This window comes from Oryctolagus cuniculus, chromosome 3 (genome assembly GCF_051225735.1).
Source record: "Oryctolagus cuniculus isolate XC-2025 breed Fujian yellow rabbit chromosome 3, ASM5122573v1, whole genome shotgun sequence".
NCBI lineage: Eukaryota > Metazoa > Chordata > Mammalia > Lagomorpha > Leporidae > Oryctolagus > Oryctolagus cuniculus.
In genome coordinates, this window is record NC_142869.1 from 179476209 (window position 1) to 179501772 (window position 25564).

The window sequence follows — 25564 nt, forward strand, 5'->3', positions numbered from 1 at the left end:
TGTCTGGAAGCCATCTGTGAAGGGAATCACCTTTGTCTTCTGAACTGACTTCCAGGTGCAGCCGTGGGGATGACACTGAAGATGAGAGCAGCAAGTTCCCTGACAGTGTTGAGGAGGAGGCTGCACGTGGAAGAGCACCTGCAGTGACATCAGTGCCAGGTTCTGGGGTTCCCTTCTGAGGTCTGATGGGTCTGGCAGCTGATGGGGACCTAGAATGACAAGACATGTTTTTTTTTTTTTTTTTTTTTTTTTTTTTTTTTGACAGGCAGAGTGGACAGTGAGAGAGAGACAGAGAGAAAGGTCTTCCTTTGCCGTTGGTTCACCCTCCAATGGCCGCCGCGGCCGGCGCGCTGCGGCCGGCGCACCGCGCTGATCCGATGGCAGGAGCCAGGAGCCAGGTGCTTTTCCTGGTCTCCCATGGGGTGCAGGGCCCAAGCACCTGGGCCATCCTCCACTGCACTCCCGGGCCACAGCAGAGGGCTGGCCTGGAAGAGGGGCAACCGGGACAGAATCCGGTGCCCCAACCGGGACTAGAACCCGGTGTGCCGGCGCCGCTAGGCGGAGGATTAGCCTAGTGAGCCGCGGCGCCGGCCCGACATGTTTTTAAATAAGCCACATCTCAGTCGGCTTTCTGACCTCCCTGAGCGTTGCAGCTGCCTCTCTAGCCCGTATCCTTATTTCACTTTCCTGCAGATCTGCACATTGTTTTACTACTTCTATTAGTTCCATCTGCTTCCTGCCCACTCTCCCCACTTTTGCCCATTCATTCTCTGGAGTTGTGAGTTCAGAGTGAGTTGTGAGTTCATAAAAGTAATTGTTTTAGTCCATCTTATTTCAACAGCTGTGAATGTTTCATGGCAGGCACTTGTGAAGGCACTGGGGATACTATATGACCTGGAGAGACAGCAGTTCTTGCTCTCCTGAAGGCCATCTCCTATCACGTGAGCCAAACATGCACAAATAACAACATACGTGTATTATGATTATAATTGATAATTCTAATGAATGTGGTTGTTTTCTCCTGTGTTCCCAGGTCCCAGTTTATCATCTAGTGACTTAAAACTGCCTGATGATAATTCACATAGCTGTAGAATCCATAACAACACATTTCCTATTGGCATGGTGCTTCATTTTATTTTCATAATGGTATAAGGACACTTGACACTTTACTTTTCTTTCAAAGGCCTCTGAAAATCAGAACACAGGAAACTCTGAGACTCAGGATGTCTTGAGACCAAGATTTTTAATGATGGTGCTGTATCCCAGTAGCTGTGGAGATATAGGCAAGTCTAATCCTTCCTGAGCCTTGACTATCTTATTGAAAAATAAGGAAGCTGTTGTAGGTCTGTGAGGTCATGTCGTGCTCTGGGGTGTCTCCGAGTCATTTATGGAATAGATGCTGTAAAAGAGACCATTAATAACTGTGGTCAAGGCATACCCAACCCTGAGTATCTGTTTCCTTCATGAACATCTTGCTGAGCCTTTGGCCAGAGAATGCAGAACTAAGAGAGCATAATGCGAGATGCAGTGTGTGGTGGGTGGGAGATCAAGGAAGACGGGAGAAGAGTGAGGTGATAGTGGATCCTGGGGTCACAAAAGTGGGTCTGAATGAGCGTAACCTTCAGGCTGAGTTCGGGAAGCTCAAGAGAAAAGCAAAGAATGTGCACAGCATCATCAGCCTTCCTAAAGAACAACTAGTCCTGAGCAGCAAGGAATGAACAGTGCCCTTTTCCAGAACTCCTTGGATGTCTGAACAAGGAGACTGACAGAAGGAACACAGACCTGCCTTGTCTCCCAAGGAAGACCTATTCCAAGAGGAGGGGATGTGCACAGGAGGCCTTGCTCCAGACCCCAGAGCCTGGACCCTGGATTGCCCTCCCCACAATGCCCATCAGGTAAATGTGGGCATGGATGGTATATAAACCCTTGGAGGTGGGCTGGGGACGCCAATCATTACCTTCACAGTTCAGCCTTTTAGGTCAGGAGATAGAAAAGAAAGGTTCCCCTTGCTCCAAAGCAGTGGTGATAATAATGTTCTGCACATCTTCAGCCTTTAGAAAGGTTTCCACAACATTTTCTCCTAGGTGTACTTAGTTTTGCAAGTAATGCCCTAGGCATTGGCAACAGGCAATAAAACCTGATCTATGTCTGGAAGTGTCCTCGTTGGTGAGGAAAGATGGCCCCAAACCAGACAGTTCCAGTGGGTGTGACAACTGCCGTGTGGGGATGCACTGGTTTGGAGGCAGCATGCGGTGACATTGCTTCCTTATCCCTGCCACGTCATCATAGCTCAGCACTCTGAGGGAGTTGTCAGGATCCCCCTACAGGAAGGAACTTTACTGAGGATTTTTCAAAATGGAGAAGGCAGAGGATTTGAGAGGCTACTAGGACAGGAATGCCCATGAGATGAAGTTTTCTCTTTTCAGCCTCTGAGCACATGGTTACCGAGTGCTTCTCCCTAGATGCAACTGGTGCTGTGTTGGGTGCTGTTGATGTAGAGTTAAATGAAATGTTACCCCAGCTCTCCAGGAGCTCTACCTGGAAAACAAGAAACTGCCAAAAGGTATGAAAAGTGTGGTGACAGACATGTGACTTGAGTCCACGGTGCGGGAGGGGTGTCCACCTCTGTGTGTGGACACTGATGCAGTTCTTTGAAGTCCTAGTCTACTATTTCTGCTGTTCCCAATATGTAGATTCAATACTGTTTAAAAATTTATGTTTTTATATGACAGAGTGTTGGAGATATAGAGATGGAGGGGGAGAGAGAGAAAGAAAAAGAGCAGACGCTCGGACTTAACCCTAATGGTAGAATTAGAAACGTGCCAGGGGATTCCAATTCAATCCCATCAAGGTGGCATGTACCAGTGCTATCTCACTAGACCAAGTGATCAATTTCAGTTCACAATTGATCATACTGATGGGATTAAGTATTAAAGATATTACATAAATAAGACCAGTGTCTGCAAATAGTAATTGATAGAATTAAAAAGGAGAGAATGATCCTACATGGGAAGCAGGATACACAGCAGACTCATCGAATGGCAAAAGTCCTAAACAGCACTCTGGCCTCAGAATCAGCCCTTAAGGCATTCGGATCTGGCTAAAAAGCTCATGAGAGTTTCGCAGGCATGGAAAGCCAAGGCACTGTGTCCAAAAAAAAAATGGAACTAAATGAAAGATCTCTGTAAGTGACATCCCAGCAGAAAGAATGGGCCATCAAAGAAGGAGGTACCTTTCTCTGAAGGGAGGAGAGAACTTCCACTTTGAGTATGGCCCTGTCTAAATAAGTTCAGAGTTGGTGAACACAAGAGGCTTCCATAGCCTTGACAGCTCATGACAAGAGCCTCGGGTGATTACTGACATCATAAACAAGAGTGTCAATTGTTAAATCAACCACAGGAGTCACTGTGCACTTACTCCCCATGTAGGATCTCTGTCCTTAATGTGTTGTTCTATGTGAATTAATGCTATAACTAGTACTCAAACAGCACTCTATACTTTGTGTGTCTGTGTGGGTGTAGTCTGTTGAAATCTTTATTTAGTATATACTATGTTGATCTTCTGTATATAAAGATAATTGAAAATGAATCTTGATGAAGAATGGGATGGGATAAGGAGTGGGAGATGGGGTGGTTTGTGGGTGGGAGGGAGATGTTATGGGGGGAAAAGCCGCTGTAATCCAAAAGTTGTACTTTGGAAATTTATATTTATTAAATAAAAGTTGAAAACAAAGAAAGGAAAAGAGCAGAGAGAGAGAGAGAGTGAGCTATGGAGTTCTTGGTTCCTGGCTTTGGCCTGGTCCAGATATGGGTAGAAGGGGCCTAAGTACTTGAGCTATCATCCACTGCTTCCTAAGAAACTTTAGCAGGGATGTAGATCAAAAGCAGAGTGGCCATGACTGGCATAGGGACTCTGATATGGGATGTGGGCTTCCCAAGTTGTGATTTAACCTGCTGGACCATGGCATCTGCCCTCCCCCAATGCACTTTTAAATCATAGTAATGTTTGAAGAGCATTGAGCTTTCAGAATGAAAGAACATCTTGTCCCACTGCTCCTATGGCCTTCCTTGGTATAGAAGGCCCATGTCACTCTCTTACTTAAGAGACATGGACCTGTGTGGAAAAGACACAGGACATTGGAGGATTTGAATTCTGGATCTGTCTTTGCTAGTCTGAGTGATCTAGAACAAGCCAGCTTCCCTTGCCCTGAGTGTAGGTTTCACCATCAATAAAAAGTAGGCAACTGCACCTAACTTGCAGGGCTGTTGAAAAGCTAAGAAACACTGTATCTGAAGGCCTGGTAATACCTGGTAATACCTATTAACCAGGTCAGTAACATTAGTTGTTACTAATACAGTTACAGACATCACAAAATAGAATGAAAAATCTAAGTCATTGGGATTAGAAATCCAGCACAGTTGTCATGGTACTGAAACACCTCCACATTTATTTCAAACTTCTTTTTAGTTGTTTTGGATTTTAAATGAAAAGCACACATTTTATTTTCATTCTGTTACTGCTTTCTCTTTTGATGTTTCAAATTAAGTTTTCAAAGGAATTTAAATAGATAGAAGAAAAATTTAAGTCACCTCATTCATGTATAGAGGAAGAAAATATAGATAATAAAAACTCAAAACTTCTAAGCCAGATATGCCCAAGGGAGAGAGAATGGGTCATAGTGAAGGAAAAGGGGAACATAGTTAGGAGATTTGACACTAACCCAGACGAGAGCCCTGGGGTCATTGAAGATGGGATTCTGAGCAGCAGAGTTTTGTTCAATCTTTGTACTTCCTTAGGAATGATTTCCCATCTCTGGCAGGTAAACCTGAAACTCAGCTGATTACACTAGGTTGGAAGACATTAGAATCCAGAAGCCTATTGAATGAGTCTAGTGTTATTCTGGGCCTTAGGAGAGAAAAGTGAACGATAATATGCTATTGGTAGAATAAAGGGGAGTGAATGGAATCAATAATGTTTCTAAAAACAAGGGACAATGAGAATTTGGGTTTAGGGAAGAAAAAAGGGTATAGTATCTTGGTACACTGGGGTTGTTCTCTGAAACAACTGCATCCTAAACCATATTCCCTTCCATATCATTCTCCCTGCCTGTATTCATTTCAAACTATGACCCCTAAACCTCCATAATTTCATTTTTAGTTCTAAGCTCTAAAAAGATAGCTGAATTGAAGATATTTCATATTCTCATTCAGTGACAAAAACTTACAGAAATGGCGAGAGACTATTCATTGTCTTCATTTATCTGCATTGTGATAATGTTCATATAGCTCCTTGCTGACGTTGTGTTTGGGTAAGTTTTCTGGCTCTGATGTAATGAGGTACAAGTACTGCATGGCTTATGTGGTATTTATATCCTATTGCCTTGCTAAAGACCAAGAAGATCTGTCCTTTGAAATACATTTGACTTTCAGATTTTCAGATATAACATTGTGGCCATGAAGCTTTACACTTCCATAAATGGTGAGCAGAGGTGCAAAACATGTAGAAGGTGAACATTTCACTTAGGATCTGTGCTCTAAGGTGTCTGTCTTCTATTCTTCCATGTGACCAGTGAAATCCTTGATGATGGGTGTTGTGTTGCTTATCAGGAAAGAAAGCCTTTGCAGATGCCTCCGAACTTTGGTCCTAGTAAGCCATGAGGCACATATCTGCCCTGGAAAATGATGCTATAAGAGTGCTGCTCCCTTTATTCACTGACCACTCTGCCAGAACCAGAGAACATGTTCATTTTTTATTTTTTAATTTATTTTTAATTTTTTAATTTTTTTGACAGGCAGAGTTAGTGAGAGAGAGAGAGAGACTGAGAGAAAAGTCTTCCTTCCATTGGTTCACCCCCCAAATGGTTGCGTCGGCCGGCATGCTGTGCTGATCCGAAGCCAGGAGCCAGATGCTTCCTCCTGGTCTCCCATGCAGGTGCAGGGCCCAAGCACTTGGGCCATCCTCCACTGCCTTCCTGGGCCACAGCAGAGAGCTGGACTGAAGAGGAGCAACCGGAACAGAACCGTTGCCCCAACCGGGGCTAAATCCCAGGTGCGGGTTTCGCAGGCGGATGATTAGCCTAGTGAGCCGTAGCACCATCCTGAGAACATGTTCATTTAAATATGACCAGATGAGTTATTTCCTGTCCCTCTTCTTTGGGATATTGTACTTTCATGATTATCTCAAGGATTGTGATGAAAGTGAAATGCTGTCATTTGTACAGTGCTTTGCCAAATGCTGGGAATAAATTCACCAAGGAGCTGTCACTGTTACTTTGATTGCTTTTATTAACACTGCCCCAAGTTCATCCTTGTGTAATGTCAAGTAGGACATGTAACCTTGTGAAGTTTTAGTTTATGATTTTTAAGATTAAGAATTTGATGTAAAACTATTTCTGCCACAGAATATGAAGTTCACAGACAGCTGAAAATAAATTTCTTAATACCTTTGATTCATCTCAGAAACTGATATGTTACACAGTGTAGTGGGAAGATGCTGTGGGATGCAGGACCAGCTTCATTTAGTGGAACTCAGCTACCATTCAGTAGGGCTTAGCCAATAAGAAAATTTGTCAGGCAATGTTGCATAAAAACTGCAGATAGACCCTGTTCAATTTGTAGATAAGCTGAATGCAAATATGAAAAAGGTACCATCAGGTTTTCAAGTCTTCCCAAATGGATGGTCACTGTGTATATGTGAGGGGTTCACATCAACAATTTGTGTCACTTGATATCTTGAAAAGGCTCTTGTGGGGCTAGAATGAAACCCGTAAGTGACAAGTGTAAAATGGCATGTCAAGTGATAACAAAACAGGGAAACCTTACTTAGAGGAAGACTGAAGACGTAAGGGCATCTGACTGGCTTTCAGTTGAATGAAATGCCCATGTGTTGCCTGTGTCAGGGCAAAGAAGCCAGCACAACCCTGGAGTGCAACAAGAAGTCTATTGAGATGGAATACAAAACATTTACAAATGAATCCTTCACTTAGTGTTGCATTGTGCTTTTGGTCCTAACATATCACTGGATCTAGAAAGAAACTGCTGAAGGGTCTGAGAACAACATACGGCACTTCATAATTCAACATCTCTCAGTGGTGGAAAAGCCTTCTGATCCGTTGTGACATAGAGAAAAGGTGGGGTGACTTTATGACAACCTTAAAGTAAAAATTGTTAGGAAATTAGTTCTGCCTTAATCTTTCCTTAGACACAGAGGAATGGACCATGAGAAACATGCTTAGAAGTTTTTGGGGAAAAATGGCACTATGGTTTCAGCGCAGGGGTACACAACTCTGGAGACTGTGGTTAGTGAGAGGTCCCCTTAAGAGGAGACTTTAAGAGGACCAGTCAGCCTTGTGTATCAGCCAGGTGGCCTAGGCAACTGGAAGGCAGTGGCTCCCTGGATTCCATGACACCCCCCGTGTTCTGATTCTGTGACAGTAACTGCCAAGTTACCTGGAAGCGAAGCCCTACTTCTCTCACTCTGTCAGATGTTGAGCAATTAGCAGGAGCTTCTGCTCTGAGCACCTGACCGAATCGAGATTAAAGGCATTGAAGTGTTGTGGGGTGTTTCCTAACACTAAGTCCCACCACAGTTACCGTCATCTGTCAATCCTACTGAACATGGTTTCGTTTTCTTTGTTTAACTCATCCTTTTCTTGGGTGTCTTCTTCCTAGTTCCTGGATATACTTATTTTGCTACAAGCCTCAGTATGGCACTGACTCCCGGTCCCTCACGTGACATGAGGGTAGAAACCAGGGAGCAATTGCGTTCTCAACTGGCCAGGAGCCAACAAAAATCAAAAGAACTGAAGGAGAAACTTCTTAGATCTGAGGCTATGTCCTACCTCCTGGCAAACCACCTTCGGGAACACAGTAAGTTCTTTTTTTTTTCTTTTTTCCCTATTTTTAATGTTTTATTTCTAAGAAAGAAATATGAATAAAATACAGAAATTTGTTAATATGGATTGAATGGGAAGCACACCAGCATTCATGTTTCCATCCTACAATAAGTTCTATAGGTTCAGTGTCACCAAAATGTTGAGTATTTGATTTCAACTCTTGGAGAAATGACCTGTTTTCTAACCCTGATTCTTCTCTTCTTTCCACCAAATAAGTTACATTGCTACCATGCTCTGAGAAGGATTAAAATTAGTATTTTTAACATCAGTTGGTTGAGCATGGAATAACTGAGACACAAGTTCAGAAAATCTTCCACGTTTTCACTGAGCTGTAGGGTGGGAATTCTTCTTCGCTTATTTGCTGCAAATATAGTGTTTTCTCAAACTTTGTTTTAAATTTTTACCAATAAATTGGTGGGAATTATATACTACTATAGTTTTAATGTTTTTGTGACTACTTTAGAGTTTTCTTAACATAAGTAAAGTTGAACATCTTTTCATTTGATTATTGTATATAGCCCTTGTCTGTTCTCTGGCTGATTATGGCCCACTTATGCTTTATTTCTTGAACTCTTTATTAAGTAGAGCCCCTAAGCCTTTGACAGTAGTGTAAATGAAAAATGTGTTATCTGGAGCTGGCACTGTGGTGTAGTGGGTAAAACTACCACCTTCAGTGCCAGCATCCCACATGGGCACTGGTTTGAACCCGGCTGCTCCACTTCCAATCCAGGTCTCTGCAGTGGCCTGGGAAAGCTGTGGAAGATGGCCCAAGTTCTTGGGCTTCTGCACCTGTGTGGAAGACCTGCAGGAAGAGCCTGGCTCCTGGCTTCAGATTGGCACAGCGCCAGCCATTGTGGCCATTTGGGGAGTGAGCCAGTGGATGGATTATCTCTCTCTCTCTCTGCCTCTGCCTCTCTATAACTCTGCATTTCAAATAAATACTAAATCTTCAAAAATATTATCTGAAAAAATAAGAAATAAAACATTATTTTTTTATAAAAAGAAGGGATTAGAAAAAATTTCCTGTACAAAAATAAATAAAATGGAAATTATCAAGTGTCCTGTCCCCGGGAAACAGAGAAACAAAGATGAGGAAATCCACACCAAGAGCAGGGTGGTGTAGCTCCTCCTCCTCAAAGACACCGACCTTAGCAGCCCGCCCACCTTTCCACTGAGGCAGACGTGTGTGCACGTGTGTCTTTTCTCAGACTGTGAAGAGCATAAACATCTAATTGAACCAGTGCTGAGGAAGAAGCCGCAGTTCCTGGAGGGGCAGCTGGCAGCGGAGCTGAGACCTGTGAGGCATCACAAGTAAGGAGGCTCTCGGGCTAGGCAGGTGGAAAGGTGAATGCATCTCTGAGGTGGGGCAGCTCAGCTGGGGGAAGCAGAGCTGATGTGGCCTGGAGAAGGGCAGGGATGTACTTGGTGGGCTGACACCTCAAACAGATTGATAAAGCAGGCAGACCACAAAAAACACCAAACTGTGGGCTGCAATGGTTACTGAGAACCTCTTTTCGACTTTAAAGACAAGGCACTTATTGACTTGAAATTCACATACAAAACTGAACAAGGTGAACCACACAGAGACATTCTGTATCCACACAATGCTGTAGGGTCCCCTTCTCATTTACTGTATCTCCATCACCTCCTGACCGTGGACGCTGTCTTCGGTTCTCCCGGTCAGTCGTTATTTCTGATGAAAGCCGCTGTGCCTGGCGTAGTTCTGTGTGTACCTTTGTGTCCACGCACTGCACACTGCATCTTTGTAAGGAAAGGTCTGAAGTGAGGGACTGAAGGAACGTGTTGATGAGGGAGCTGAGGAAGAACCTTGGTGTTGTTCACGGAACCAAAGTTTAACCCAATGTCCAGTAACCTCGCAAGGTCTGTCTCTCACAGCGAGGAATCTCTTGCTCCCCCTTTCCTCTTCCCTGCTGTGGGCATTTTCCCACACGGGCAGTGACGCTGCTTGGAGGGCCATGTGAGCACGTTCTCACCAAATCTCTGCAGAGACACAGAGAACACATCATGGGTCCCTTTCCACCTTCACGTATTTTTTCCTGTCTCACCTTAGGAAACGTGGCGTTCAAATTCAAGAGCAGGCCCAGGAGCTGACCCAGTTACCGCGGAAGTCACGGGAAGGGAGAGCTCTTTCTCAGCTCACCCATCAAAATCTCCAGGCCCTCCTCACCCAGCAGGACCCTGACAGCTGCCGGAGGCAGCAACTACTCGCTGAGCTACTCAGGCTGACAGAGCACCTTGCTGGCACACTCAGCACAGGTAAGGTGGCCAAGGCTCAGAGACTCAAGGTAGTCTCGGGCTGGCATCAGCTCCACACTTCTTCAAAGAGCAATCACCAACAGTCTACGTTTGTGTAAGCAATTCTGTAAACATGTCTCTAAACATTTGTGGCCATGTTGTGGTCAGAGGTGCTTGTGTAGGAAGAAAGAGTGGGAAATGCAGAGCTTTGAAGGTCCCAGTGCTGCGAAGATCTCCCCCCTCCCTGATGAAATTGGCTTTGGAGCAGGAGGCTCGATTTTATTTGCATTAAATACAGTGAACTTTTTTTTTTTTTTGACCGGCAGAGTGGACAGTGAGAGAGAGAGAGAGAGTCTTCCTTTTCCGTTGGTTCACCCCCCAATGGCCGCTGTGGCTGGCGCACCGCGCTGATCCGAAGCCAGGAGCCAGGTGCTTCTCCTGGTCTCCCATGGGGTGCAGGGCCCAAGCACTTGGGCCATCCTGCACTGCACTCCCGGGCCACAGCAGAGAGCTGGACTGGAAGAGGGGCAACTGGAACACTTAAATTTTTAAAAAGTTTTATTTTTTATTTAATAGGCGGATTTACAGATGGAATAGAGAGAGAGAGAGAAAGAGAAATTTACTGTTGAATTGATAGTATATACAGATTTTTCCAAACCCAGATCTGAGATTTTCTTTTCTTTTTTTTTCCTAAAGAAACTCTTTTGGGACTGGGAATGGGAGAGAGAAGAGGTGGGGTGGGAGGGCGGGTATGGGGGAAAGAACCAATATATTCCCTCTAGTTTCAAAACACAGGAGAGAGGATGTGACTGGAGGCAGCTTGTTAGAGGGACAAAAGCCACAGTGTAAGAGTGGAAAGTCTCCGCTGTGTCCTCAGCATGTTTTCACACACATGTGACTGATGTGTTCTGGATTTCAATCTCCTTGTCTGTGGAGTGTGTCAGATAATCTGTTTCATGGTGGATGTAGCACTATGGCCATCTCTTGTGGGATAGTCACACCCCAGTGACACTCCCTGACAGCCAGAGCCCCCAGCATTTTGCAACTACCTCTGGATTTCAGCCTAGCAAACCATGTGGCCTTTCTCTTCCCTGATGAGTTGACTGAGCCCCCGAGGTCTCTATAATACTCTGCCATAGTCCTCAGTTTCCAACTTGGGGCATTAGGTCTGACAGGAGCCACTAATGTACAAGACTTCCTGGGTGGCCCCAGCGATCCTGCTGGATCAGAGGCTTGGTAGACTTCACACCTCCACCTAGTAGCAGTGCACAGAGTTCCGTGCCCTTCCAATCTCCAAGACTTTGAAGAGTGAATTCTGCATTTGGCTGTTCTCAACCCAGCAGCCAGATGGCTTATTGATGGAGATGATGTTGTTGGGGGCAAAATGATCTTAGGGTTTCCAGAAAATGAGGCCACAGGAGGTGTGGGTAACGTCCTGTTTCAATGGAGAAAATGGGATCCCCCATGCTAAGGACATGTGGTCAGGCCGGGCTGGTGGCCTGGAGACTCACAGTCTAGCCTCTGAGGCTGTTGCCAAAGTACCAGATGGCTCCCATGGAGAATGTAGCAGTCCTGGTGGTGGTAGCTGTGGCATTGGACAACTTCCTGAAGGTGCCCTTCCATTTCTGACTTGATTTGCAGTTGACCAGAAATCTGGGAACCAGGAGGAACCTTACGTGGACTCTCCCCATACCAGGTAGGTCTGCCAGCCCTGTGGACTTTGACTTTGCAGGGATACCTGAAATGTCACATTGGATCTTGTGAGAGAAAAAACAGGCTGAGGGGGCCATCGCACTCCCACAGGTCCATGCCCTCATGTCTCAAAGATAACACTACATCTTGTCGTGGAGCTGCCAAAGGGGTTCCCATCAACTCCTCCACTCGGTGCCCTAGAGGGAGTGCTAGGGTCAACTCACCAAGCAGTCTTATGCAGAGTTCCTGAAGTCATTGCAGTTTTGCTGGCTTACAACAGGAGGGGGTCACCCTCCGGACTGCATTCACTTCCCACCCATGTTAGGATATTCTATTTCGGGATGGCCCGAAAAGTGACACATTGATATCCCAGAGCCAGCCATGAGAAGTCATAGGATGAAACCTGAGCTGTGGGGGTGAGCGAGCAACAGTGCAGGGGTACAGTTACTCCTAGGCAGGTGTATTTAACTCATCAAAATATCTGGGGTATGGATGGCAGATTTAGCGGACTTCGGGTGGGGTGGTGCTGGGCAGGTGGGCTCTCACCCCTCGGGCAGGGCAGGTGCTTTGCAGTTGTGAGGCCTGGGGAGTTGGTGCCTTAGTGCCTGTGCGGCGTGGCCCCCAGCTCTTGCGTGGGTCCTGGATGTTGGTGGGCGGGGTGCGAACTCTGGGTCAGTCCCGCATCCGGGATCTCCCTGGACCTGGTGTATGTGTCCCACTGGCTCAATCCCCGACTTGTCTGGAGCAGCCCCCATGGAGGGCGCTGGCCTGTGGCCGGTGTGAGGACGGCCGCTGGGGCCCGTCGTGCCCATAGCTGCGCGTGCCCTGGCTTCCCTGGGACGGCAGGCAGGGAGGGGTGGGTGTTAGTGCCCCTGCCGCCATTGTGAACCTGCTGTGGTTTCCTTCCCACCCCCAGCGGGCCCGAACTCAAGCTGCCCCAGCTGGGGCAGTTCCCTATCTCACATGAAGCCAACGCGGGACCCTGTTGGCCGTGTCCTCCGGCCGGGCCCTCGGCTGTGACTTACCTCCAGGACTGTGCCGCAGGCAGCAGGTGCCTCCAGCGTGAGGAATGCCCCATCTTCTGGGCCAAAGCCATGTGCGGTGAGTCCTCCCAGGGCCAGGTGCCGCCCTTGACCAGCGGGGCTGTTCCTGGGTCAAGGCAAGGCCTTCTTTCGCAGTGGGGCGGGGGAGGGCGGCGGCCCACAGGGCCCAGGTGTTGAGACCCCCCGGGCAGAGGGTGTGAGGCACATCCATGGTCACTGAGGTGTCCAGGTTGGTCCTGCCTCCAGAGTGCGGGTGACACTGTGGGGCCTGACACACCCTCCCAGGTCCAGGCACATCGTGCCGGCCCCAGTGGGGATTCTGGGGCAGGTGCCTTGAGAGCAAGCCTCAGGCTGGCTAGGAGGAAAGGGGCAGGCCAGTGGCCTCCCTCCCCCCCAACTCCCGGCTTCATTTGCAATGTGCTGCCATCCCCTGAAAGCCACAGCTCCCAGCACTCTCCTGTTCCTGTGGCTTTGCGCGCTGCTTCAGAGTTCCCACTATGCAGACGCCTGGTCTCTGCCTCTCTGGTCTGCTAACTGAACGAGCGCCAGAGCACTCTAGGGCGCTCTGTGTGCTCTTGGTGTTCCGAGGGCGGAGTCAGGCCTGAATTCCTGGCCTTCACACCTCTCCCTCCCACCACAGCATTCTGGGAAGCCCTGGCTCTCTAGAGACCCAGGGGGCCTGTGGATGTCACCCTCCCAGTGACTGGCAGGGCTGGCAGGGCAGGGAGAGGTCGGTGTCCCACCTTCGCTTGCCAATTTGAGTTGTGTGGGTCAGTTCTCGATTTCAGGTTTTCACTTGCCAAGGCAGAGTTGGGATTCCTCAATGTTAGCTTCCTTGTTTGATTTTATTGCAGTCTGCCCAACAGTTCTGGACCCGGTTCAGCCTTTCCTATGTCCTGCCCTGCCCAGGTAGGTTACCATTGTTTGTACCCAGATGTGTCTGGGATCCCAGCAGACTTCCTGTATTTCCTGTGAGGCACATAGATTTGTTCTGCATTTTGATCAAACCCTGCTTTGCCACATGTTTTTGTGTCGGTTGGCAGCATTTCTTCCTTGTTGGCTCTCTCCACTGAGGTTCCTTTGTTTCCTTGCCTCTCGTGGAGGTGGTCCTGGGTCTCAGACTCAGTGTCGGCTGGGGAATTCCTCCATGTGGGTGACTGTCGTAGTTTGAACGTGGAGACTGAGCTTCTTCTGGCCTTCAGTCACTTCCAGTTGCCATCACTGCATTCCTTCCAAGGATGCTGCTTTGCACACTGGGAGATTCTTGTTCCAGTACAAAAGCTGGGAAAGCAGTCCATGATGTGTGTGGGAACGGAAGGCGGTTAGCCCAGGGCGCACTTACTCCTCAGTGGCTGGATTTGTCATTTTGTAGCCTTGGACTTGATCCTTTTCCCCTCTTGTGACCCACAGCTGCTGTGAAGGAGGTCCTGTGTTTCATTTGGGAGTTTGGGCATCAAAGCTCTGGTTTCCAAATTTCTGGCCGCCCTGATCCTCTCGCTCCCTATGATTCATTTTCCAGCTTCTCTCTGCCAGCCCTCATGGAGCTGCTCTGTGATCAGACGGAAGGACTCCTCTAGAGGGCCCTCATTTTTACGTTAGCCGTGGATGCACCTAGCCTCCCATGGAGGGCGGGCACGGGTCAGCCATAGTCAGCTTTCTGAATTTGTGAGCCTGGTATGCCTTTCCACCCCAGCAGGCCAGAACTCGTGGTGCCCCAGATGGAGCACTTCAATGTCCCATGTGCAGCCAACGCAGGACCCTGTTGGTTGTGTCCTATGGTCAGTCTCCTGGTCAGCCACCAGGTTTGTTCTGGTATCTGGGACTTCAAGCATGAGGACCAGCTGTGCCGTGCCGTTGGCCATGGTGGTGAGTACTCCCATGCAAAGGTGCTCCTTTGAGCCTCAGGGTCTGTCTAGCTCATAGCCGTGTGTCCACCCTGCTGCCACTTGTCCTGAATCAGCATGGGAGAATGTGATTGGCTGAAGCCAGGCACTGGGCTCAGTGGTGTGAGTCCCCAGTCTGGAGTATCTCTGGTCAGCATGGGTCTACTGGTTGGTTCTGCCCCTGGGCTTTGAGTTATACCTGTGTCCCCTGAGATCTTTCATCATGAGTTCATCTCCTGAGTTCATATCATAATAAGTACCTCCTCCATTGAGAGTTAAGGAGTTGTGAGGCCCGTGGCCATCTCCTGTGTGACATTCACGCGCTGGTGACTCTCACTTTGTTGATCTCTTGATTCTTGGGTCTTGCCTGGGTCCACTTGATCTGTTCTCAGGTCATATTTCCCAAGGCAGGTGGAGCGACATCATGCTGGCCTCTGTGCCTCCCACTGGTGAGGTTCCTGTCTGGACTCCGGTGTGGGAGCAAAGGACACATGTGCCAATTGCTGTCTCCCCTATGAGATTCATGTCCTGGTTGGCACTCCCTTCTGGCCATGGTCCCAGGTGTCCTCATCCACCTCTGGCTCCTAGACATCCCTGAAGCAAGCCACGTGGATGACTAAGCTCACGAGTCCTCTAGAAAGCTACTCCATCTTCAGTGTGCCATCACCGGGTTCTGGGTTTAAGCCTCCAGCCTGAGAGCACCTGCTGATGTAGAAGGCTTCTAAGCTTCTAGTCAGTGGACTAGAGGCTCTGTAGATTTCATGTCTGTGTTCAGTGGCAGCACACACACACACACACACACACACAATGGTGTGCCACCTACACCTGAACACTGGATGGGAGAGGACTGGATTTCAGCCTTGTCTCCCGGACGCCACTGGAGCTACTGGTGGTTGTGACATGCTCGGGTAGGGGGTGATTAAGGTAGTCACAGACCCAGGACACAGTGAGTGTGGATGATGTCCTGCCAAAACACAGAGAAAGAGAGAGAGTGGGGTCTCCTGGCTCCCGGGGAAGGTAGACTGGTCCGTGTCCGTATGGTTTATCCTTTTGTAGTCCTCATTGTGGTATAACAGGTTAAGCCATCACCTGCAACACCTGCATCCCACATGGGTATCAGTTTGTGTCCCAGCTGCTCCAGCTTCCAATTCTGCTACCTACTCATGGCCTGGGAAAGCAACAGAAGATTGCCCATGTATTTGGGAGCCTGCCACCCATGCGGGAGAACTAGATGAAGCTCCTGGCTCCTGGCTTCAGCCTGGTCCAACCCTGTCTATTGTGACTATTTGGGAGGTAAACCCATGGATGGAAATCCCCCCCCCTCTTACTCTGCATTTCAAATAAATAAATAAATCTTTAAAAAACAAAAAGACTTACCCTTTTGCCTCCCGTGATATTCCTGAGTCAGATACTCACTCTCCCAATGCATATAAACTTGGCTATAGCATTCCAATCAGACACTATGTGACACAGTTGTTTGTGCTGGGATCTCAAGGTGCCTTTTACTGTCTGATTTTTATTTTTAGGGTATCCAATGTATGAAGAGAAGGTAGCAGGTTATCTTGGTCCTCCAATACCCAAGTAAGTCACCAACATGTGTGGCTACTTTCTTTCAACACTTGGGGGAATCTAAATCCAGGGAGAAAACAGCATGTGTTGGGGACATGAGTCCTCTAGAAAGCTTACTCCATCTTCAGTGTTCCACCACCAGGTTCTGGGTTTAAGCCCCATGCTGAGAGGGCCTGCTGATATAGAAGGCTTCTGGGCGGCTCCAGAAGTCCCAGTGGACTAGATGCGCTGTAGATTTCATGTCTGTGTTCAGTGGCAGCACACACACACACACACACACACAATGGTGTGCCACCTATACCTGAACACTGGATGGGAGAGGACTGGATTTCAGCCTTGTCTCCCGGAGGCCGCTGGAGCTGCTGGCAGTTGTGACATGGGCGGTGCGTCAGCCACAGTACCCATAACCCTCAAGCCCATACCCTATGTTTATAGGAACAAAGCTATTTCTTAACACAAGAGCAACCTGCAAGTTTCCATTATTTTCCCCACTCTCTCCCTTGGATTAACCTCAGGGCCAGCGCAAGTCAACCAGCCTACTCAGGGAATTTGGTTGGTCCTGGCCACTACCCTGCCACACTCAAGGGCCTGTAGATCGGCCCTTTCTGTCCTCAGCTTGTTGTGCATGTGTGTTTTTGCCTTCCGCTGATAACACAAAACGGGATGAGAACCAACCCTTGAGCATAGCATCAGATGGTGAGCAACAGGCTGGGGTGAGAAGCCTGGGGTGCTAAAGCACCTCCTCAGCAGGTGCATCTTTGTGACTGAAGCCTGCACACTCCACGCCATCGCTGGTTTCTCACAGGACCAGTAGTAGCTTCTGTTGGGCTCATTATATCAGTGGTGAGAGTGCTAGTGGTGGGTGGCACAGCTTTTTCCTGAGTACCTTTTCACTCTTACTGCCCCTGACCCTCAGTCTCGGGCTCCGTCTGCACTCCCTCTGTGAGGCTTCGCCTTGGTGAACAGTGGGCCACTGGATGGGCTCCCTTGTCTTTGGACAACCTTTACCCTACTACTTAAGCCAGCAAAGTCTTGGAAAGATTTCTCCTTTTATTACTTCTCATTCCTTTCTGCACCTCCAGGGTCTGTCTGAGGCTGCCCAAACCAGAACAGCCGGAGTTCCTGCTCAGCCCAGTGGCATGTCCATATCCACCTTTAACCATGCCATCACTTGTGGATTGCACCTGCCCCACTGTGGGCAGTGACTGGGGTCATGTGCAGGTGCCACACTTCCGCCTGTTTGTTTCTGCCAGTGAGTATTCCCATGGTAATTTGGTCAAGTTCTTAATGATCTCCCTGTGTGAAAACAGGACATGTACTGTACACAGTGCTCCCCTGTCATTCAGTATAGTTTTGTACATCAAGCCTAAAGCACATGTGATCAGGGAGTTGTACAATAGAGTTGAGACACCATCATCATTTAGTCTGCAGCCATTGCTTCCTGTTTGTCCAAATTCATGTGCACATCACCCAGCGTTGACTCTCATGTCTGTACTTAAGACCCTCCTCCCCTTTCAGGTGGCACATTGAAGGCTTGTCCTCAGAAACACTTACATGGAGTACTAGGTTGTCACCTGTCAAAGGTGCCGATCTCACATGCAGAATTGTGGGCGAGACTACAGGGATACGCCTGTCCTCAAGTGCCAGTGGATCTGCAGTTAGCCTCTGGTAGCAACGAGGCCAGGCTTAGTGATTCCTCCAGCACCTGCAGCTTTGCTGAAAACATGGATTCAAGAAACCAGTGGCTGCTCCACAAAGGTAAGAAAGAAAAGGGCACAGGAAGCTTCCATTGTTGCATGGATTTTCACTGTGTCATGGATAAAGGAGGCATCTCAGCCCTCGCTGTGTTCTCTCAGGGTCAAGTTGAAATCTGCAGTGCTGTGACATAGTGAGGTGAGTCAATGCCTGATTCTGTGCACCAGCTCTGCCTCCAGGTCTCTGGCTTCCCAAATACTTTATGTTGAACTTGTCCACGGTACTTATCATAGGCATCTGTATCTCATACCCCATTTCAGATTGTGTTGTTCTTAATCAACATAATTTCCAGAGTGACTGGCTTAGAATAGCTCAGCATCCTCTTTAGGTGTTTAGTGACCCATTGTTTCAGTTTGCATATAGTTGAACAGTAACAAAGTGAGCTTGTACATACGTTCCACCTGTAGATCAGCCATGTTTTTGGTGTCACTTTCTAGGGACTAAGAGGGTGACTTACTCTTTCTTTTTCTCTTTCTTTGTTTTCTTTCCTCCTTGCCTCCCTCCTCCCTCCCTTTCCTCCTTCCCTTCCTCCCTTCCTTCCTTTCTTCCCTCCCCACTCCCTCCCTCCCTTCCACTTTTTCTTTCCTTCTTTCTCTTTCTCCTGTCATTCTTTTTTTTTTTTTTTTTTTTTTGACAGGCAGAGTGGACAGTGAGAGAGAGAGACAGAGAGAGAAAGGTCTTCCTTTTGCCGTTGGTTCACCCTCCAATGGCCGCCGCTGCAGCCGGCGCACCGTGCTGATCCGATGGCAGGAGCCAGGATCCAGGTGCTTTTCCTGGTCTCCCATGGGGTGCAGGGCCCAAGCACCTGGGCCATCCTCCACTGCACTCCCTGGCCATAGCAGAGAGCTGGCCTGGAAGAGGGGCAACCGGGACAGAATCCGGCACCCCAACCGGGACTAGAACCCGGTGTGCCGGCGCCGCAAGGTGGAGGATTAGCCTATTGAGCTACGGCGCCGGCCTTCTCCTGTCATTCTTGCTTCCTCAACATTCCCCTCTAAGCCACTTTTCCTCTGTCAGACACTTGCAGCCATAGGGTGTGAGGCTATTTTTTTCAGTGTACATCCTTGGCCCTCACCTTGGTCTTCTGATTGATTCAACTTATTTTTCTGGTTCCCTTTCTTTTTGAAATGAACAGGAGCCTTCATACATGAAGTGGCCACATCAGGCTCCTTTGTGACTCCATGGAATTTATCAGCTCCACTCATCTCCATGGCCACGTCCTCGGTTTACCACAAGGATCCACTTCTGCTCTGATTTCCTTAAAATTGAGCCCCTCCTGCCCATTCTACCTGGATCCTGTCCATCCTTTTCCCTGCCTCTCTTAATTTCTCCTCCTGGAGCCCTTGTGGTTGCCTGTGGCTGATGTCTGCTGAAACCCACCTTCTAGAAAGGAAGGGACCGGTGTGCTCAGGAGGAGGAATATGTCTCATGAGACAATGATGACCAGTTGACACCTTGTGGAGGGCTCCTGGGCATGCTCAGTGCCTCAGTGGAGGCAGGCATGCGTACTACCTGCCCCGTGCCATGATACCTTGTCCCTCCCAGGTCCTCTTCTCTTCCCCTGATCTTTTCTTTCTCCTTGGACTCCCACAGTACCAGCCATAGCTCATGCACTGGCTCAGTCACTCTCTTCCTGCTCAGTTCCAGGAGTGCTTGACTAAGCACCTGCAGGCTCCAGGCAACACTCTGTAGTCTAGGGAACTTTGAAAGGGCTTTGCAGATTTTCACACCAACCACACTGTGCTTTCCACATGGCATGTAGCAGGTTGTGTTACTGACAACATACATTTCTCTCACTCTTACTAAATTTCTTGTTTTTCTTTTATTTCCAACCAATTGTCAAAGCTGTCAGAATATTGGAGTCCAAATTTCCAAAATCCCCAGTTAAGGTCATATTTCCATATAGTATGTGTGCACACAGACATGCGCACACATGTGACACGAGAGTACTTCAGGGAGTTCATGGAATGTCATGGGTGTTGTGACATAGTGGGTACCTACCCCCTGGGGATGTCCATATCCTTTGTCAGTGTACCTGGTACAAATCTGTCTTCTGCCTCTGATCCAGCTCCTTGCTCCTGTGTACCCTGGGAGGCAGCATGTGATGACTCGGTTGGCTGCCTGCCCTTGATGTGAGAGGCTAGGATAATATTCCTGGCTCCTGGGTTTGGCCTAGCCCATTCTCAGTTGTTGCAGGTATTTGTGGAGTGAAAAAGCACATGGGTGATTCCTCCTTCTCCCTCTGACATTCTTGTCTATCTGTCTCTCTTGGCTTTTCCATGAAATGAAAATGTTTAAAAAGGTGTTCATGGAAAATGGAATTAAAAATGAGTTCTGTATGTCACAGAAACATTTTGAAATCCATGCACTGTTTGGTCACAATATGTATTTTCATAACCTTTTTAAAGAACACTCCAAATTATACATGTATGTTCCTGTATTCCATGATATATACCATGTTCTTTTCAGTAATTTTATATATAGTATGCTCATATGAAGTATATAATGATACACGTTTTTAATCTCCAATTTTCCTTATATTTTTGCTCTGATGGGTTTTCCTTATGACTTTGATATGACTTGATTTTAAGGTGACATCTCTACTCCTAGTGGCATGCCTCTGTATAGTATGATTAGCCCTCGCTTTTGTCCTACGAATCTGAGAACTCTTTGTTTTCATTTGCTCCAATTTGCTTCAATGTTTTTTGTCAGACAGCAGTAGGTTTGCCTACTGGCAGTCTTATCCTGAATGCATTTGTAAGGAAGACCAATGATAAGGAAACGCAAAAGCATCTCTATTGGCTTCTCTTACCCCTTGGACTTTCTTGTACAGGGTCACTTTGCTTATTCGGTGCCCACCTTGGTAGAAGAGTGTGTCACAGTAAGGTCATATGTAATAGTGGATATTGTTGTCTATGGTTTCACTTTCAGAGCCCGTTACTGATGGCTGTCTTGGGAGCAGTCCCAAGCAGAGGGCTAATACTATTGAGGGGTCAACTACCAGCAGCCATGCAAGTCAAGTCAGTGGCCACCCTGAGGGCTCCGATGTCCTGAAAAAGATGATCCAAAGAAAACGTCATTTTACCAAATGGAGACTATCATACCGTATCCCTGGTTTTCAACTTGAGGTGCAGAGGTAATCACAGCTGTCACTCTTAGATGCATTTATTCTGTACTGCTGTATATGTGAGTGTGCATTTGTTCTGTATTGCTGTATATGTGAGTGCTTTACCTCATTTCCCCCCGTTTTTTCTCTCCCCAACTTGGTCTTTCCATCATCTGCTGTAACCTCTGTCTGGTCTTCCCTCTATTTTCCACTTGCAGTGGCAGGGTAATGTGTCCTGGTTCTTGACTTCTTTCAATATAGAAATAGGGGAAGAGTCCAAGATGCAAAGTCACAGTTTTCTATTAGGCCAATGAGAGAACAAAGGGAGGTGGAGAAAGCTGCAGAGCTAGATGTCCAGTAGGGGAGTGGGTCCTGGGTCTCTAATAGGTATCCTAACTTCAGTTTCTTCTGCGTCACCTGGTGTGGCCGCCAGGACATGGGGTGTGGGAGTCATCGATTGGGCTGTGATCTACCTGGGAAGGGACTGCAGCAGGAGGGGTCCAGCCATTCTGGGCACTTTTTGAGTGTTGAAGGTGCACGATTGGTAGGGTCTTGGTGAACAAGCAAAATGGGAAGTGTCGTAAATGGGAGAGAAGAAGGGAAATTCACCAGCTTCCCAGAGCATGCCTGCCCTGCCTAAATCCTCCTGTCACTACACATGGGTTGCCAACCAGTCACTGTCATCTCCATCTCCTTGGCTGCACTCTGAGCTCTGCTCTTTTCCCATAGCTGCTGTCCTCATTATCCCTCTTATAGACCTAGAGTCAAGTTTGTCTTCAGATCCAATGTTCAAGGGATTACCATGACCCAGTGGCCACACTTCAGGGACACACTCAAGCTGCAGTTAGGCAGAGTTCATTAGAGGGACCAATAAGGAGACACTGGTCATAAAGTAAACATAGGGAGGGCATTGTGGTGCATCAAGTCAAGCCACTGCTTGGGATGCCTGCATCCTTATTGGTGTGCTGCTTCAAATCCTGGCTACTGTGCTTGCAATCAGCTTCATAGTAATGGCTCTGGGATAGACATGGATGATAACCCAAATATTTGGGTCCCTGCCACCCAGTTCTGCACTCCTGAGTAGTGAATCAGTAGATTTGTTCTCTCTCCCTCTGTTTCTGTTTCTGTCTCTGTCTCTCCCTCTCTCTGTCTTTCCCTCTCTCTGTCACTTTGTCTTTCAAATAAATAAATGAATGTTTTAAAAAAGACAACCCTCTAATATTCACACAAAATATTATTTTCAAAAATAGACATAAAGGACAGGTCAAAACTGTGTAGAGCATGACATGCGTAGACATTCTGACTTGTCTTTTTGGTCTCCCAATGCCAATTTCAAATATTCAGGTAAAAATCTAGAAAATGAATTTTTTTGGCATTTTGTGGTTTGATGATTGTTTATAGCCCTTGTGTCTATTGTTGAGAAACAGTGTTTTTTTCTTCTTACTGTTTGTTGAATTCTTCCTTGGTGTAGGATTAATCTTATGAGTATAAAGTAAACTGAAAGTAGATAATTATAAAACGTAAGAGAGGGATTAAGAGAAGAAGGAGGAGAAAGTATAGGAGTGTGGGTTGGAGGGAGGGTAGATTGGGAAGTCTCACCATGTTCCTAAATTTGTATACATGAAACATGTATACTTTGAATAAAATAGAATAAAAAAGGGAATGAGTTAGTTATTGAACATAAGAGCACCAAACTGAGCAGCTTTTGTAGTGAGTTAACTCAGGCAAACCCTGAAGATCCAAGAAGATAGATAAGGTCCAGGTGATTCAAACTGAGAAGGAGACTCCTTGCCCTGGGCAAGTTAAAGTGAGAAGGGAGAGTGACCTCCCTCAGACTGTCAGAGGGAAGATGAGACTATTGAAGGCCAGGGGGAATGAAGTTCATGTTTGAATAGGTGGAAGGAAAGGAAAGGAATGGTAAAAAACAGATGAGGACTACAGAGCAGTTTTAAATCACGCTTTTTAGGAAACTCTGGGTGACCTTTGAACTAGCTTGGATGCTTTGACCCAATACCGGAGATTCTGCCTTTAATGGACAGGGCAAGGCCAAGGTTCAATTTCCTATCCTCTTGGTTAACTCCCTTTTGAGTTTGATTTTACTCCTTTTTCTCCTGGGTAAAATCACTTACCAGATTTCTCTGGAAGGCCATATTCCTATCTACTCAAGGTGACTCAGCGGCCTCTTATGACTGTGGAAGCTTCCAGATTGGATTTTTTTGCTCTCCATCCTTCAAATTTTAAAAAAAGAGCTGGAGACATGGATTCTAGTGCCATAGTTGTCAAAAACAAGTCTTATGCCTTTATTTACATCTCTTTTGTTAAAGGACAGACTGGACTTGGATATTTCTGAGATTACCATTGGGTCACATGTCTACGGCTATTCCCATAGTCACCTATTCTTCCCTCCGGGACACAGAATTGTAATAGTTTATTTCACTGAAAGAGGTCCTTTCTCTTTCATCTGTCTTTCTGAATGTGCATGATTGGTGCTAGGAATACCTATCCTTAGGAGATGGGAAAAGACATTTTTTTGCTCAAGACCATGGAAGAGGCTTAGGAGGAAAATGGGTGATATGACCAGCTTCTGGTTAGAAGAGTACAGGACTTCCATATTCTTCACACAGGCTGAACTGTAGGTTTAGGGAGGCATTCTACCTTGTAGGTATCACTTTCCCACTTCAGTCAACCTGAAGCTCATCTTCACATGTTTGTCTCTTTGTCTCTGGCCTCTGTCACTACTGGGCAATCCCAACAGACTCAGCTATCAGCAAGGCCTGACCTCTTATTGAATTTCTCTCTCTCTCTATCAGATACCAGGAACTGATGGAGATATGGGGACCTGTGCTGGATACAATGAAAGTGTGCCAGGAAAAGTAGCTTTCCTCTTTGATGAGCAACACCTTGATAGAAAATCCAGTCATGTCCTACCCTATCCACTCAAGATTTGTTCTCCAACAGGATGGAAGACATTGTTTCAGTCTCATATTATGGTTACTACCTAAGGACACCTAGGCCTGAGACCTTAACTTGGGCACGTCTCAATTCTTATCACATAAAGAATAAGATCTGGCAAAAAAACAGAAGTAAGTAACACACTAAGCCAGGCAAGTTTTGCCTCCAGATAGATGCAATGTGTTTTGGAGGACACATCAGTTTCTGGTCTCAGGAATTTGACAGTTTCATCATGATTTACTTTACCCTAAACATTTCACCAGATAGTTAATGCTGTGCTATAACTTCCTGTTACATCACATCAGGAGGCAAAGCATGGACAGTTTGTCCATCAACATTATAGTCACACTGGGATTGGATATTAAGTTAAATAGTCACCTTCATCTGTATCCAAAAGATACTTTACTTTTTTATTATCAAAAATGTGGAGAGTGGCGATTGAAGAATGTATAGATTCCCTGTTCTGTATTGATCTTTCTGCAGAAATTTTACCACCAATTGCTCATCTCTGCCTGGATTACTTCTTATATTCATTTGTGCCCATTGGAAATTTTCTATATTAATTATTTTTATATCCTAATATCTATTGACTTTCTACAGTGTAAATGAACATACCTTTTATTATTCCATACCATTAAATGTTTGTTTTATTTGCTATCATTGTGGTCCTGGTAATTTTTTAAATTAAGTATTATGATCAGTCTATTACTAACATGATTGCTTTTGGTGAATATGGATATAAACTGAACTGAACTAAATATTATTTCAATATTTAGGTGATATTATAAACTCTTCCCAATAGTGTGCTCTATTTAAAATATTAGGAGTTTCTTATTATCCTATCTTTTCCTTCAATAGAGAAATATTTTTCCTATGACATCAAAATGAGCTAACACATATGTGTGAGCTACTGTTTAGATGCCTGCGTCACATCTCAGCACATTCCAGCTGCTAGAACAAAACGCCACACTCTACTTAGCTTATAAGACACAGAAACTTGTTTCTTGTAGTTGTGCATGCTGGGAGGTCTGTGGTATCTGAGAAGGGCTCCTTTCCTGGTCTATACATGGTCTCTTCGGTGTATATCCTCACATGATAGAAGGTCAAGGTAGCTTCCCGGAGGCCTACTTTTTTAAGGGAACCAATGAGGGCTCTGCCCTGATGATTTGATGAACTCTCAAAAGATGCCACTTCCTTATACTAAAACTTTGGAGGTTAATATTTGCACCTATTCATACAAGAATCCACACACATGCTTGGATCGTGCCACCCCTCTATGATATGAGGAGCTGGAGGGGAAAGCAGAAGGAGGGTGGAGAGACAGGATATGGAATTGGGGATAAGGATGGTGAGCTAAATATCAAATATTTTCTTCCTTGGCCAAAAGTGGCCGTCCCTCTTTCTGACCTCCATC

General features: G+C 46.6%; 2 protein-coding genes and 1 long non-coding RNA gene across 3 annotated transcripts; all 3 read left to right on the plus strand.

The window, feature by feature from the left end:
- Nucleotides 1-1823: 1823 nt before the first annotated feature.
- Nucleotides 1824-11850, plus strand: LOC149127624 (putative NBPF family member NBPF5). Its single transcript, XM_089328723.1, has 4 exons — nt 1824-1914; nt 9103-9205; nt 9966-10171; nt 11792-11850. The coding sequence occupies exons 1-4, from the start codon at nt 1824-1826 to the stop codon at nt 11848-11850; spliced, it is 459 nt and encodes a 152-aa protein (XP_089184849.1).
- Nucleotides 11851-12768: 918 nt separating this feature from the next.
- LOC149127625 (uncharacterized) lies at nt 12769-14728 on the plus strand. The gene is made up of 3 exons (XR_016231296.1): nt 12769-12943; nt 13740-13794; nt 14579-14728. It is a non-coding gene; the product is annotated as an uncharacterized LOC149127625 (long non-coding RNA).
- Nucleotides 14729-16302: 1574 nt separating this feature from the next.
- Nucleotides 16303-24728, plus strand: LOC103348625 (NBPF family member NBPF6). The gene is made up of 5 exons (XM_070071368.2): nt 16303-16349; nt 17420-17589; nt 17856-18095; nt 21024-21228; nt 24009-24728. The coding sequence occupies exons 1-5, from the start codon at nt 16303-16305 to the stop codon at nt 24073-24075; spliced, it is 729 nt and encodes a 242-aa protein (XP_069927469.2). The 3' UTR covers nt 24076-24728.
- Nucleotides 24729-25564: the final 836 nt, after the last annotated feature.